Genomic DNA, 14,766 nt, shown 5'->3' on the forward strand with positions numbered 1-14,766 from the left:
TGACTCCATTTAATCGGTTTTAAAAGCTATTTAGAAAATTTTGAGCAATTAGTTGAGCAAAGAGTGAAGTAGAGAAGAAATGAGAATCTGCCTGATGTATGTAAATACAATTATAAAGTTAATTAAGTAATTTATACATATAATTTAATATAATTTGAAATATTTTTGTATTTATATTTTGTATTATAAATTGTAATTTATAATGTAATATATTACGTACAATTTAAAACTGCGGCGTCTATATACAATATATCATCGTTGTATTTGCCGTCGCTACGCCTGTGCGACAAGGGGAGCATCTGTCATCTGTCATCGTGTACAGCTGACGGCTGACGCGCTTGCGCGAGTTGACGCGCGTGCGCGAGTTGACGCGTTTGCGCCATCTGACGTGACCTACTGCGCCATCTGACATCGAGGATGACAGGCGCGTGCGACGACGAGTGGAAACGTGCCGGCCAACATCATCAGGTCACGTGACACTGGCATATTGATACGTGTCGGCGGGGTGAGCCACGACTCCGCTACGCTTTGCCAGTCGAGCGTATACGCGGCCGCTTTTTCGTTCATTTTATGAGAGAGAAGGAAAGAGAGAGTGTGTGCGTGTATTCTCGGTGGCGGTGTAATTCTCGTGATCCTCGTGAGGGACGTTCATTCGATTCTTAGTGCTTAAGACAGTCGCGTCAACGTCAAGGCAAGATGGGATGTGAGTATATTCGTTTATCAGTGAGAAATTATCCTCTCTTCGTGTACGTTGCGTTCACCGCAAACTCTCGTTCGTACACGCGTAACCTCTCTCGCATCGCACAACATATTGTTGGCGATGCAAATCTCTCGACATATATACGTGCGTTTACGTTTCCGAATGCGTTAAATCACCCTTCCTCTTTCTGTTTTCAGTCAAGTTTCTCGAAGTGATAAAACCGTTCTGCAGTATACTGCCGGAAATAGCGAAGCCGCAGCGAAAGGTAAGGTCTATTTCTGTCTCTCTCTTGTATTTACAGTTTCGTGTACCGTTTTTCCTAAATTCCTCGATTGCCCGTGTTGCGTGTAAGCCTGAGATCGGACGTCCTACCATCTGTTTATGACGCGCGTCTATGATATTATAATACATAATGCGTAATGTTGTTTCTGATTTAAAGAGGAAAATCTTTTCTGATGTAAACTCGTTACAATTATTGTTTTTTTTACAGATCCAGTTTAGGGAAAAGGTACTATGGACAGCGATCACATTGTTTATCTTTCTAGTATGTTGCCAGGTAAGTTGATCACCTTGTCATTGGAAGTTTGTTGTTTAAAGTTTTAAGAGATGAACGCTGATATATTATCTTATTATTTTTAGATTCCATTATTTGGTATCATGTCTTCGGACAGTGCGGATCCATTTTATTGGATTCGTGTGATACTCGCATCGAACAGAGGAACATTGATGGAATTGGGTATCTCACCGATTGTTACTTCTGGTCTTATTATGCAACTGCTGCATGGTGCAAAGATCATCGAAGTTGGAGATACACCAAAAGATAGAGCGTTATTCAACGGTGCACAGAAATGTAAGTATATTAAGTTTACTAATTATTTATCAAAATTTTAATATAAGAATGAGATACAAAAAATTATTATTGGCTTGTTTTCTTAAAACAAAAATGTAAGTGAGGATGTCAAGGCTAGTTTGAAGCCTAATTGAATATTATACAAAACAATCTGCAATTTTATTCAATGAATTGTCTAATTAAATAGAAGAATCCAAACATAGATTAAAATTAATTCTATTCCCCGGACAAGTTTGAATAATGGTTTATACTGGCCCTGTGTGATATTTTTACTTAAATTTTAATGTAATTAAACATGATTAAATATAATTTAATTGTTAAATTAATATAAATATTATTTATCTTTTTTGTCACAGTGTTTGGCATGGTTATTACTGTTGGACAAGCCATTGTTTATGTAATGACTGGAATGTACGGAGATCCAACTGAGATTGGAGCTGGGGTTTGTCTTTTGATTATTATCCAATTGTTTGTCGCTGGACTTATTGTATTGTTATTGGATGAGCTTCTCCAGAAAGGATATGGATTGGGCAGTGGAATATCTCTCTTCATCGCTACTAACATTTGCGAAACTATTGTTTGGAAAGCATTCTCACCAGCCACGGTTAATACTGGTATGATTTTATTAATAAAAGATTACATAATATGTAGAAATATTGCTTTCTTGATGTATTCAAACCTTAATTAATATATTGATTATAAAGTTATACATATATTTTTTTATAATATATATAATTTTTTTACTAATAGGTCGTGGTACGGAATTCGAAGGAGCCGTAATTGCTTTGTTCCACTTACTGGCCACCAGACAAGACAAAGTTCGCGCTCTTCGAGAAGCATTCTACAGACAGAATCTTCCAAATCTGATGAACCTTCTTGCCACCATTCTAGTGTTTGCTATCGTTATCTACTTCCAGGTAAATTGAAGAACATTGACATAATCTAATAAATATTGTATCACGCATGAATGATTGAGTTCTTTTGTTTCTTGGATGATAGATTACCTTTATCATTAAACCATTTAGATCATATGCTCCAATTTCTGATGTATATCTGCATATATTTTATTGTGATGATTTTATCATGAAAAATATATTATTTTCAGGGCTTCCGTGTAGATCTTCCGATCAAATCTGCCAGATATCGTGGTCAATACAGCAGCTATCCGATCAAACTATTTTACACTAGTAATATCCCTATCATCCTGCAATCAGCCTTGGTATCCAACTTGTACGTCATCTCTCAAATGTTAGCCGTTAAATTCCAAGGAAATCTCATAGTGAATCTGTTGGGTGTTTGGTCGGATGTTGGTGGCGGTGGTCCTGCAAGATCGTATCCAGTCGGAGGACTATGTTATTACTTATCACCACCAGAATCGGTCGGCCACATCGTTCAGGATCCCGTCCATGCCATGCTCTACATTCTCTTTATGCTTGGCTCGTGCGCCTTCTTCTCCAAGACGTGGATCGAAGTCTCTGGAAGCTCAGCGAAGGATGTCAGTATAAGTTTTTCATTAAAGGACAGTGTAAATCTTTTCGACATAATGTAAAAATCAATAACACGTATCGTTATCACTTGCAGGTTGCTAAACAACTGAGGGAACAGCAAATGGTAATGCGAGGTCACAGAGACAATTCCATGATTCGCGAGCTGAATCGATATATCCCGACCGCTGCGGCGTTCGGCGGATTGTGCATCGGAGCTCTCTCTGTGCTGGCGGATTTCCTGGGCGCGATCGGTTCCGGTACCGGTATCTTGCTCGCTGTCACAATCATATATCAATACTTTGAAATCTTCGTGAAAGAGCAAAGTGAAATGGGTGGCATGAGCACGTTACTTTTCTAAACTTAATTCACCTATAGACTTGAAAAGTGAACTTTTTTAATTCTGAAGAACTGAATAAAATAATTTATTATAAGGTAAGAAAGTTTGGTCGAGTTCGCAGAATTGTATGTATGTGTGTGTGTGTCAAGCTCACGGGATGTAGACATACATTAGCGCGAATCGGAAGTTTCCCTTCCCCTTTTTCCCCGCGTTATACATAAAGTCGCACATATTTACTATTGAAATATTGTTGATTCTATGCTCAAAAGATTATACTATCAGTAACAATTTTCCAAAATAACAAAAGTCTATATGTGCTTCTTTTAGGGTATATTAAAGTCATTGAAACACACGATCTATATTTACAAATTTATTCAAAAAATAATACAATTATTTTATGTTACATTTATGAGATCTTTGTTTGTTTATGCGTTACGAGAGAAAGTATACTCTTTATTTTTACATTGAACATTGATAATTCTACGCTATGAGTTAAACTGTACACAAAGCATCAGCCTGATAAAGGCAAGAACATAACGTTGACAGAATGTAGAGAGTAAGAACTAAGAACTCAGACATACAACGGTTAAAATGCTCGCAAAGTGCGCAAGATATCTCGCGAGATACGCCGCCATGTTCGCACGCAAGATTTGATATCTTTCGTACAACGAGCAGTGTGTACATAATGAGAAAGTAATTGAATATTTTCAACATTTTTTACTAGCGTTTTTTGGGCTCTGCGACATGACAAAGAGCCACGTGAAGACTCAATCGCATACATACGAGAGTAAAATCGTGACGTTTATATAAATTGAACCGACGTTGCATATATTAATTACGAATATAGTCATTTCAGTCAGGACGAGACACCCACCTAGGGTATTCGTACAGCAATTCGAACAGCGTTCGCTCATCTTAGGTACCATCCATTCCTGTATTGATAATAATATAAAGTAAGTTAATATTTGTTTCTCATATATATATATATATATATATATGTATTTAAAAGAAAAGAAGAGAATGTGCTTTTATAAATATTAAAACATCTTTTTTTGTCTTCCTTGTTTCATCCCTTTTCAAACATTTTATTGCGATTCAAAGAGTATGTCACGCTTAGTATTTCATTCATCACTCGTTTAATGATATTGTCCAAGAGTCGCGTAGAATGATTTTCTATCCATTAATTGTCATTAATCGAGAATAATAGAATGTGCGCGATTGATTATGCTATTAAGGAACAAAAAAATGATTTGTGTTATCTAATATGTTATAAAACAGGATGTGTATGTATATATATAAAACTAGTAAAAATTACTTCCTATTTTATACAATGTGTAATTGTGTCGTTTTCTATTTTATACGTAGGTTTGTTATAAGAGAAATACATGAATTATAACTATTGTTATAGAATATCAATATGTATAACAGAGAGAAGAAAAAAAAAACACTAAATGTACTTATTGTTAATGGTGTTCAATATATGAAATCTGTGAAAATATTTAATATATATATATATATAAAATCTTGAAAAACATGTTTATATAAAGTAATATAAATCTCGTTTCTTTTTTTTCTCATAAATTAGATATATTTTGATAATATTTTAAGTTGGCATAGGCATTATCTGTTTTAGTATTATATCAAGTTCTTTATTCACACAAATACACATCATGTATATAAAATATTTATATATATCATTTTTTCTCATATACACACATATATATATATATATATATACACATATATATATATATATATATATATATATATACACATATATATATATGATTATAGTTTCAAATTTTCATTTAATGTTATATTTCTCTCGGAAGAGTGCTATTTACAAGTGTCATATAATTGATAAAAATTGATTTGATCTCTGCCCGAGATATTCTCTCTTTCTCTATTTCTTTCTCTCTCTCTCGCTGTCTATTACTTATTTTCATTATAAAATAACGTCGAGTATAGAGATCCTAAAGTGTGAATATTCGCCAGCAGTACTAAGCGAAGAGTATCCGTAAAGCGTGCATTGGGCAATGACGTGTCGATGTCCCTCCAAGCTATATTGGCGCCTTCGCTCCGCGTGAATAATGCCGGGGATGGTACATTCTCGCGCATGTAAATCCATAGACATTCCCTCATTATCGTATTTATCTGCAATGCAAATTGGTTACCGTTTATCTGACTGAAATACTGATTGCAGAATCAAGAATATGTTACCTGGTGCGGCTGTAAGACAGGCAGGATGTCCCTGATACTCGCCAATGGCGGCGGTAATAATTGGCCGAGCGCCATTATATTGACGAGCAAGACTCCTTCCTCCGTATTCCAATTAGCCATCACGGTTGCGGTGATGCCTCTTAATAAAACGGAACAATACGCTAACGCCGGCCTGTACCAGGCAGTCAATTCTAATAACGTCCATAGTAGAGGCACTTCCTTAAACTTGCGACGAATTTGTAAGTCCCTTTCTATCGTCACCTGTTACGCAATTGAAATCGTTATTTTATTGTATCGTAACAAACGACTTAACAGGTTTCAAATGAACAACGAGAATTAACCTTTGTAAACTCCTCATCGGGCCATGGAAGACCATTGTACATAACGTCAGGGGACACCAATTCGACCAACAACAAGCTGACCATTGTCAGAGCGTCCAAGTTGATAGGATATCGATCCGACTCCTGGTTGCTGCAACAAGCCTAAAACAAATATTCAAACTGAACATTAGGCTGTTTAAATGCGAGACTCATCGGTCTATCAAACGACATATGATAAATTACTTTGTCGAATTTCTTTTTACCTTTATGACGTCTATTAATAACATTTTGTTTAGAGCTATAGTTTCTTTATCGATAAAATTTTCCGATGGTGGTCTTCGCGGACCGTAGCCTATTACGCCGGCGTGAAATACCGATGAATGTCGCTGTGCTAACATGGTGCTCGTCACCTGCGGATGAAATCATTTAAATTTTATATATAATTCATATATTAAATATAATTATATGATATCCCATTAATTATATCCCAATAATTATATGAATTATATATCTAGAATTATATGTATATGATATATATACATATTCTATATATATGTTTCATATAAAATTCTATATATGTTTCATATATAATCCATATATTGAATTCAATATTAATGTTGCAACAAAAACATGGAACGTATACTTTTTCTCGAAACGCATATCTTTCGTATATTTTTTGAGATATTTTTTAAAATTATTTTTTATGTACATACCTGTCTGTGATTCTGATGTAACAATAACGTCTCTTCAAAATGGGGCTCAAATTTCTCCTTTGCACCAAAGTACTTTGCCTTCTCGTTATTAATACTGCTTACTAATATCTCTCTAAGCGCTAGCACACGCGCGCAGGAAGAATAACATGTCAGATCCTTCAATAAGTTAGAAACCATCTTCACTCCTCGTTCCTTTTTTATTATATCTAAGAAAAGAAAAAATCTATTATCTTGTACAATGTTGAAAAAATGAAAGATATTAGAAAGCTGTATTTACCTGTTTGTGCAATGCACAAGAAGAAATATTGGATGACTGCCCTCGTTAATTTCAACACAAGTTCCACATTGAAAATATAATCTTTCTCGGATGTGCTTAACAGATCCAATAGAGTAACGATATCGTTCGCCAAGTCGAAGTTGTCGGTTCTCGTCAACAAAGAAGATATTTGATATAAATTAGATCTAAGAGCTCTGGTAATCATCTTTGACTGTAATATCGCCGCTTTATTCGTCTTTTCCCATCTAAAAATATATAAAAGAGACTATAATTATTATATTAAATTATATACAACATGCATAATTATGTGAATTATTATCGACACTTGCTTCAACATTATAGTGAGATTTTTAAATAACTGTTTCGACTCTTCTTCCTCTATAACATTTTTATAGTATATCTGTCTCAATGCTTGTTCCAAGATCTGCGTAAGATAATTATGACTAGCAAGGATGTTTTCAGTTCCAGATTTGTTCGTGGGAAACAATACGATATTGTTGGTTATAAGACGTATCAGGGCTGCGAGATGAAACATCGATGGCGCCTTCACCAGCATATAAGACGCCATAGAGACTACTATGTTTGGATTCTGACTTCTCAGAAAGCATAACAGTCTAACAGCTGTTTGCACACGAAGCGGGTTGGAATTCAACAGCATTGGCATTATCAACGATATCTCCCGTTTGATAGAACTCAGGAGAGCGATATTGGCAGACTGCGGTCCGTGCGTCCTCAACAGAAGATCGATTTCTTGTAAAATCAGTTCTAGTATCTCCCGACAAACGTTCTTCACACTTTGCGCCGCGTTGACGCTGTGATAACCGACATTACTCGTATTTAGACTTGTATCCAGCAGTATATTGATTATCTGTGATGCACCTTGCTCGCAACCTAACACCAAGTGCACTGTCAAATCTATTAACGCTGCTGGTTGATTGTCAAAGTATTTACACCAGTCTGCTGCAAACAATGCTAAACGAGGTATAACGTCGGGCCTCACTGTAATAATAAAAATTTATATAGTTGATATAATTCACAATAATTATATATAATTATAAAAAATTAATTTCTACTAGAGACTTACATATTTGTAACACATCGCTGGTCACCGCTTTTAAAAGAGTCTGCGAAAGCGATGCTAGATTCAAAAGAAATGGTACTGTAGCTAATTTCTGCTTTTTAGTGTCCTCGTCAAGATTCACTTCTTCCTTTAAACTCGACTATAAAAAAATTATTTTAAGTATATTTATCTATTGGGTTGTTTGGAAAGTCATTTCGTTTATACAAATTGTATGTGAAAAAAACGAAATGACTTTCCGAACGTAATATAATAATCTATAAAGTCAGACATTAATATATGTGTGCAATTTTTAATAACTACAATATATAATGATTTAACAAAACTTACCTCGAACAAATTTAGTAGCGCTTCTCTAATATCTTGAAAATGACTACCTGCCAAATGTCCCAGTATGCCAACAACAGAATTTAACTTTGGATTCTTAACGTTATGTTCATAGCCCATGGCACAAAAATCTTTCAATCCACATGATAGCACCCTGGTGATCACAGTGTTTGGAAAACAGCTGCCCACATGAGCAACCACCCAATCAAAATATGGGCTGTGTAGCACACTAGTATCCAACAACGCCTTGATGCAAGATTCCGTGTCGGAGTGCATAAGACATTGCAAACATTGTGCTGTAATATCTATCAGAGTTCGGGTTGCACGGCACGACATCCATTGCTGCAGAAAATCATTGATCCCAGCATCGACAGGCAAATTGCGACGTTTTGAATAATCAGAGGACACTTTGCCTGTAAAAAAAAAATGTGTCACTTCAAAGTGTATCTCACTTCTACTCTACTGTACATCAAATATATACCAAGTAAGTCCAACGACCATGCTGATATAATAGGCGCCCACGCTTCTGGATTTCCATTTATGAAACTGCTCAGAACAGTGTGGATCTCCGCTATAATGCTCTCTTCGGGTATCGGTATATTTTGATTTGTCTGGAAAAATTGTAATTTATATTATTAATATTATTGTGCTCATACCACGTGCATTTAAGGTACATAAATGAAGTGTGTCGTTGACATACCTCGATCTGGCGAACATATTTCGACACCGCGGCGAAAAATACACTGCAAAAGTATTCGAGTACGGCGTCTCTTGCCGCGGGTACATTTTTCAGTAGAAATAACGCCGTACGTGTCACATCTTGAGTATTCGCGCTGTGAGAAGGCCTGGAAACGGCGCCGGAAATAAATTTTCTAACCTCGGCCAGAATGTCCTGAGGCGATAAAGTCGTCGTATTGTGCAGCATTCTCGAGTCGTCAACAATAATGCTTCAGTTATAAAACATTGTCCAATTACATTCGCATTTCCGACTAATTCGAGCGAGGTAAATTCATCATACGACAGTGTCAAAAGTAGCGCGGCGCTCTTGACTTAGAGGTTATGTTGTAACAAACATATACTCCCCCCCCCCCAGCCGTCAAGCTTGGCGTGTTCGTTGCGCGTCCCAAAAGTGGCAGCACTGGCCACCACTTGCGTACTTCCGTAATTCTTCGAATGAACTTCCTTTTCCTTTTCCTTCTTCACGTCGGACCTTATCGAAGGACGGCAGGTATAAGCGTCTTTTATATAAAAAAAATAAGATAATTTGAAATATTTGCGTCTATAAACTAGTTTAAATATATTCTTCCGCGTGTCTTGTTCGGACGTTATTAAAATTCACGAAGTATATATAATCCTAAATCTTAAACATTTGAACTTTGCCGAATCATAACCGATTAAATAAAACCGCATATCCAGCCATATTGAATATAGATCATATTATCGCATATTATATCAGTACACAAAGAAGATTCGCTATTGTAATTTTATTGGATAATGCACATTTATCGATATAATATGCGGCAATCTTCTATATTCAATATGACTGGATGCGTTCTTCTTTGTTCTATTCAAACTATCATCAAGACTGGCTAAAATCAAGTATTTTAGGATTTCGAACTTTCTACTTTGCACTTCAACAACGTTCAAAAGGCATGAAAGAATTTGTTTGACCAGAATACTCAAAATATATATATATATATATATATATATATATGTATGTTATATTGATAAATATTTAATAAAATTACAATATATACACAATAATAATTATGCAACACATTTTTTAACAAGTTTTTTGCAAATATATATATTGTTTAATCAGTAGAGTTATATATATGAGTGAGTTGATGAAGAAAATTGTTAGATAAATCCATTAATGTAGTCTGTTCATTATTACAATCCACCATATTAATGCCTGTAATAGATTTATCCAATATTTCCTTCAGTCAACTCGCTCATGTAATTCTACTCTACGATCAAACGAAATATATACATATATATTAGGAAAAAATTTGTTAAAAAATGTGTTGCATAATTATTATTGTGCATATATTGTAACTTTATTGAATATTTATGTATTTATGTATTATATATATATATATATATATGGATATGCCATGCTCATTTACAGTAATGCAATCTTAGTTTTATCTGACCATCGAGGTAAGTAATAATACATATTACTTATCTCGATGGTTGGATAAAACTAAAACTACACTACTAGGATTGAGCGTGTGGCATATGTATGCATATGTAAATGTAAAAATTATTAGTCTTACGATAATGTATTTATGTAAAATTCTCATAATAGTCTTTGGTTTTCGACATCAGTTTTGGGCCCTAGTTGTCGAGCCTACTTTTGGCGTGGTGATGTTTCAACTATATAGATCAGAATTGATTTTGACAGGTATTTTTGTATATTTTTGTTATATATTAATATATTTTTGTATATTGTTTTGTTCTCCATAATCATAAACGTCGTTTTTGTATGATATGTACGATAAGATTATTTGTATATAATAGGATAGGATTTATTAAATAATTCTATCGTATCCTTCCGTCATGTATTTTAGAATCATTTGTAGCTGTAGTGATTTTATCTATTTTTTTATTTATTGATTTTTATGTATATGTTGTATATTTAAAGTTTACAAAAAAATGACAAGGAAATTTTATACATTATTATTTTATACAATATTATTTTTAAATACAACATTATTATACTAAATTACTTTGTTTAGAAAACATTTTTTTGCTGTTTTTAAACTTTCTTTTAGTTTAAGACTTTAATAGGACAATGTCCTGTTAATTATACATTTTTTTTTTTATGTTTCATTTGATGTTAAGATTTAACACTTGTGCTATTTTTTAGGTGATTGTCGAATGTTTGGTTTAACTCCTCCCTCCCCTTCACCATTTATTGTTTTAATAATTAAATGGTTTTATTGATCTTTTATCTTCTTTTTATTCGGTAAGTCATGGTTTACATATTTAGGTCATCATATTATTTTTTTTTCTTTTTTACTTTAGTACTGTTGTTTTATATATATCCCATATACATGCATATCTAAAAGACGTCAGAAGATATCCCAAAGATATTTTCTTATTGCTTAAATGTGTCTTCGAGATATCTTCTGAACATCTTTTGGATATGCATGCAGTATGTATACACACACACACACACATATGTACATATATAATTACTATATTATTAATATTTTTTTATTATAATATAATAAATTATATTCAAAGTAAAAAAAATGTTAATAGTAGTTGTATATATACACAATAATAATTACGCAACACATTTTTTTTTATTTTCATAAATCTGTTCACTTTGATGAAAGATAATTTATAATCTCTTATTGTTTGAGTAATTTTTGTTTGTGAAATCCATTAATATAATTTTTTCGTCCTTAATATTTTTACTAAAAAATATAAAATATTTATAATTATGCACAAAAAGAATAGTTCAATACTTGGGATTAAAAACATATAACATATTTAAAAGATTTATATCATAAAATGTCTTCTTTCAATTAACTTATATATATATATATATATATATATTTCAGATATACTTATAACAAGGAAAGAATTATTTTTTGGAGCAAAAGGCCAGCTTTCAAATAGTCATCAAATGTAAGTATATAAATGTAAAAGAGTAGATAAATTAGAGAATGTAAAATTTTATCGTTGTATAGAAAATATCTTAACGTCTCTTTTTTTTCTCTTGCTTACGTGGTCGGTGAGGTCTTCTTGGTGTTACTTGAGGACTGTTTTCAGAACATTCTACATCGCTTGGATCATCCTGCAATTACAACAATTATTGCAATGGACATAGAGAACAAGTTATATCTTCTACAAGAGATAGTCACAAAATTATACCTTCAAAGCTGCCACGCCATCGGATGGACCTGCCTGATATATCACTATGGACAACAAGCATATAATTTGGAATACTGCGCCAACATAGAGGCCAAATCTCAACAATTGCTCGAACAGAGTTTCCTCTGCTGGCAACAAGAGGCGTTTGAATTGTGGATCTGCGTCTGCCATTTCTACAAAAAGAATATAAGTAAAATTTTAATTATAAAATTTCATAAATTTCTCTTATACTAGACGAGGTAAAAAATTTATCATATAGCAAAGGCAACATATATTTATGGCTATATTTAAATTCGAATAGACGTATAAAATGATTACTCTTCATTAAACACAAATTGCAATAAGTAATGTATCTGTTATAATCGAAATCAGAACATTACTTCAACTACATAGAAATATATCTCGTTCGAACAGAATCGCGGACGTAATTATTCAAAATATCTTCGTTCATTCGCGAATTTATTCTAAAAATTCTTGACGCACTATTATTTCATTTTTACGTGCTCTCTTTATCCCTGAAGACATTTTATTCTCTCGACCTGTAATTTTTTTTCTTTCGTCCAAAGTCCAAAAGATCTAGCGATTCTTTTCAACGATATCTATCATATCTCGACAATTGTCAATTGGGGGGGACAAACAATTCTTGATTAGCGATGATACCTATCCAATCGCATCAGTACATAATGCTCCGCGATTGTTTACGCGTGTTAGGGATGTATATGTACGAGGGGCTAGGAAATCAATAAGAAGCGACCGACGATCGCCGCGTTTCGCGCGAAGCGACAAATAGTGCCAACATTGCGACACATGCAACGCACTTCGTTTTTTTTTCTTTTTTTTTCCGTGACAAATCACGACGTTTCGTAGAACGAGAATAAGTTCGATTTTTTTTTTTTCCCCCAAGATCGACGAAGTCAACCAGTCGCGGTCGCGCTCTCTCGGCTTTACGTGTCGAATTCAGCCGAATCCGCTCTCGACTCGGTTCGACTCGTCCTCCCTCCTCTTCTCTAACCCCGTCCATTGTTGGCAGTGCATGGCAATCGTACTTGCCGCCGAATGGCGTCACGCGCGAGCGTCGCGACATCTGTCAGCGACCGCGAGTAGGCTTAGCCAGCTGAGCATCTGTCATCGACTTGCATTTACACGCGAAATACTCGGTCTTATCTCGTCGTTCGTCGCGCGCGCGTGATTCTCGGATTTTGCATTTACGTCGCGCTATCCTGGAGCTTCGCGGAATCGTAATTTTCGACGAGAGAACGACGTCGAGGGTGAGACGATGGGAGAGATATTCCGGCCCACGAATTTGATGGATTCGAATCTGCCGCGGCGCGACGAGAGCGCCGGAAGCGCGCTGGGTTCGAGGCTCGGTCGCTCGCAAGTCCGTGGATGTGAACCTTTGTTTTGTACATTTGCACTAAAGTAATGGCTACCGTCTCTAGTTTTCGATTAATGTTTTCCGCGAAGAGACCGGATTCCCGTGTTTATCGCGGTATTTAATAACGCAAGATCGGCTTGCCCAACGCATCGGCGTCGGCCGCGATGCGTGCGGTATCTAAATACGCGCTGTTTCGACTGCCTTAGTGTCATTTTTGTCGAAAAATGCCTGTGTTTACATCCGAGTTGCGACCGAGCTTCTGTGTTCCTGTCACATTAAGGTAAGCGACGCTTTCGCGAATCGTCGACGTCCGGCAGTGAAACGGGACCGGGATCGCGAGGACTCGTTGGCGGAAACGGGAGCGAAGAGATATTCATTGACGACGTCGCGGGTCGTCTTCATCGACGACGACGATCGTCGTCTTGGTCCTCTTGGTCGTCCTCGTCCTCGTCGTTGCTCGTACCTGGTGCATTCGTGGTCGCGAATTTTCTCGCATATCGCGCGTCTCGTCCGTCATCCTCGCGATTGAGAATTCGCGCGAGTGTCCGCGAAATCGTCCCGAGGAAGCGAACGAGTCCGTCGTACTTAACCAAAAAAAAAGTTTCGTCCGCCCGAGGACGACGAGCTAGTGCGACGCGGATCCCCCGTCTGAGAGAGAAAGAGAGAGAGAGAGAGAGCATCGGGACGACGTTCGTCGAGTCGTTCCTTCGTCAAAATCGCGAGAAACATCATCCGCGGGAGATTAATCCTATGCATACGCAATTTTTCGTCCCGGATGGTGGCAACAATGCCTGGTAAAATGGTGAGCGAGGGCAGGTCAAGCACGTAGCGAAACACCTCGGTTTTCTCGCGTTTTCTGCGATCGCGAAATCGCATTTTCCTCGATCACCTCGCGATTACGTGTTGCGGTTTAGACGGTTTTAGAGGCGATTATCCAATGCGCTTTTTCATGTCTTTTCCGCGACTGAGAAATTCTATTACATTGACTGCACAGTCTGAAAATTAAATAATTTTTCGAATCCTGTACATTTGTAATGTTTGTAACGGTTTATTACTTTTTTTCTTAAGGGTATTAGATTAATAACATTTCTTGACTTTCATGATGTCTTGATGTATATTTCCAGATAATACAGACAGATGTTTCCTTTTATTTATTCTATTTATTGGTTAAATCAAATAGTGTGCTTCATCTAT

The 14,766-nt window shown here is 35.7% G+C and overlaps 3 protein-coding genes and 1 long non-coding RNA gene across 11 annotated transcripts; 2 read left to right on the plus strand and 2 right to left on the minus strand.

Moving 5' to 3' along the window:
• The first annotated feature begins 479 nt into the window (after positions 1-479).
• Sec61alpha (SEC61 translocon subunit alpha) lies at positions 480-4,367 on the plus strand. The gene is made up of 8 exons (XM_083055861.1): positions 480-703; positions 898-965; positions 1,191-1,256; positions 1,340-1,550; positions 1,907-2,164; positions 2,301-2,467; positions 2,656-3,045; positions 3,132-4,367. Exons 1-8 carry the CDS (start codon positions 697-699, stop codon positions 3,393-3,395), a joined length of 1,431 nt encoding a protein of 476 aa, XP_082911987.1. The 5' UTR covers positions 480-696; the 3' UTR covers positions 3,396-4,367.
• A 746-nt stretch (positions 4,368-5,113) lies between these two features.
• Positions 5,114-9,234, minus strand: Omd (integrator complex subunit 5 omd). Its single transcript, XM_083055860.1, has 11 exons — positions 9,010-9,234; positions 8,791-8,920; positions 8,313-8,722; positions 7,989-8,124; positions 7,234-7,903; positions 6,905-7,149; positions 6,628-6,833; positions 6,178-6,324; positions 5,936-6,076; positions 5,595-5,855; positions 5,114-5,528 (listed from the first exon to the last, which is right to left on the minus strand). Exons 1-11 carry the CDS (start codon positions 9,232-9,234, stop codon positions 5,307-5,309), a joined length of 2,793 nt encoding a protein of 930 aa, XP_082911986.1. The 3' UTR covers positions 5,114-5,306.
• Positions 9,235-9,359: 125 nt separating this feature from the next.
• On the minus strand, positions 9,360-13,161 carry LOC145946312 (protein anon-73B1). 8 transcript variants are annotated; one of them, XM_083055870.1, is made up of 4 exons: positions 12,578-13,161; positions 12,198-12,370; positions 12,051-12,120; positions 9,360-9,547 (listed from the first exon to the last, which is right to left on the minus strand). In XM_083055870.1, exons 2-4 carry the CDS (start codon positions 12,366-12,368, stop codon positions 9,360-9,362), a joined length of 429 nt encoding a protein of 142 aa, XP_082911996.1. In that variant the 5' UTR covers positions 12,369-12,370; positions 12,578-13,161. The 8 variants fall into 8 exon arrangements, with proteins under 8 accessions (XP_082911996.1, XP_082911997.1, XP_082911994.1 ...); XM_083055871.1 differs by having other exon boundaries at positions 12,737-13,160; XM_083055868.1 differs by having other exon boundaries at positions 12,681-13,158.
• On the plus strand, positions 9,515-11,951 carry LOC145946315 (uncharacterized). Its single transcript, XR_014427033.1, has 4 exons — positions 9,515-9,537; positions 10,621-10,716; positions 11,182-11,280; positions 11,885-11,951. It is a non-coding gene; the product is annotated as an uncharacterized LOC145946315 (long non-coding RNA).
• Positions 13,162-14,766: the final 1,605 nt, after the last annotated feature.

Source organism: Prenolepis imparis, unplaced genomic scaffold, assembly GCF_030444845.1.
Source record: "Prenolepis imparis isolate NDT839.2.m4 unplaced genomic scaffold, iyPreImpa1.0 SCAF_15, whole genome shotgun sequence".
NCBI classification, from domain to species: domain Eukaryota; kingdom Metazoa; phylum Arthropoda; class Insecta; order Hymenoptera; family Formicidae; genus Prenolepis; species Prenolepis imparis.

Excerpts from the sequence above, each read along its gene's own strand:
- Sec61alpha (XM_083055861.1), top strand. Across the intron at positions 1,257-1,339 it reads TCTTTCTAGTATGTTGCCAG|ATTCCATTATTTGGTATCAT; the intron begins GTAAGTTGATCA and ends TATTATTTTTAG. Across the intron at positions 2,165-2,300 it reads ACCAGCCACGGTTAATACTG|GTCGTGGTACGGAATTCGAA; the intron begins GTATGATTTTAT and ends TTTTACTAATAG.
- Omd (XM_083055860.1), bottom strand. The coding sequence starts at position 9,234 with ATGCTGCACAATACGACGACTTTATCGCCTCAGGACATTCTGGCCGAG. Across the intron at positions 7,904-7,988 it reads CAGCGATGTGTTACAAATAT|TGAGGCCCGACGTTATACCT; the intron begins GTAAGTCTCTAG and ends TTATTATTACAG. Across the intron at positions 5,856-5,935 it reads CCGATGAGGAGTTTACAAAG|GTGACGATAGAAAGGGACTT; the intron begins GTTAATTCTCGT and ends ATTGCGTAACAG.
- LOC145946312 (XM_083055867.1), bottom strand. Across the intron at positions 12,121-12,197 it reads ATGGCGTGGCAGCTTTGAAG|GATGATCCAAGCGATGTAGA; the intron begins GTATAATTTTGT and ends TTGTAATTGCAG. Across the intron at positions 9,548-12,050 it reads AAGAAGACCTCACCGACCAC|ACGCTTATACCTGCCGTCCT; the intron begins GTAAGCAAGAGA and ends TTTATATAAAAG.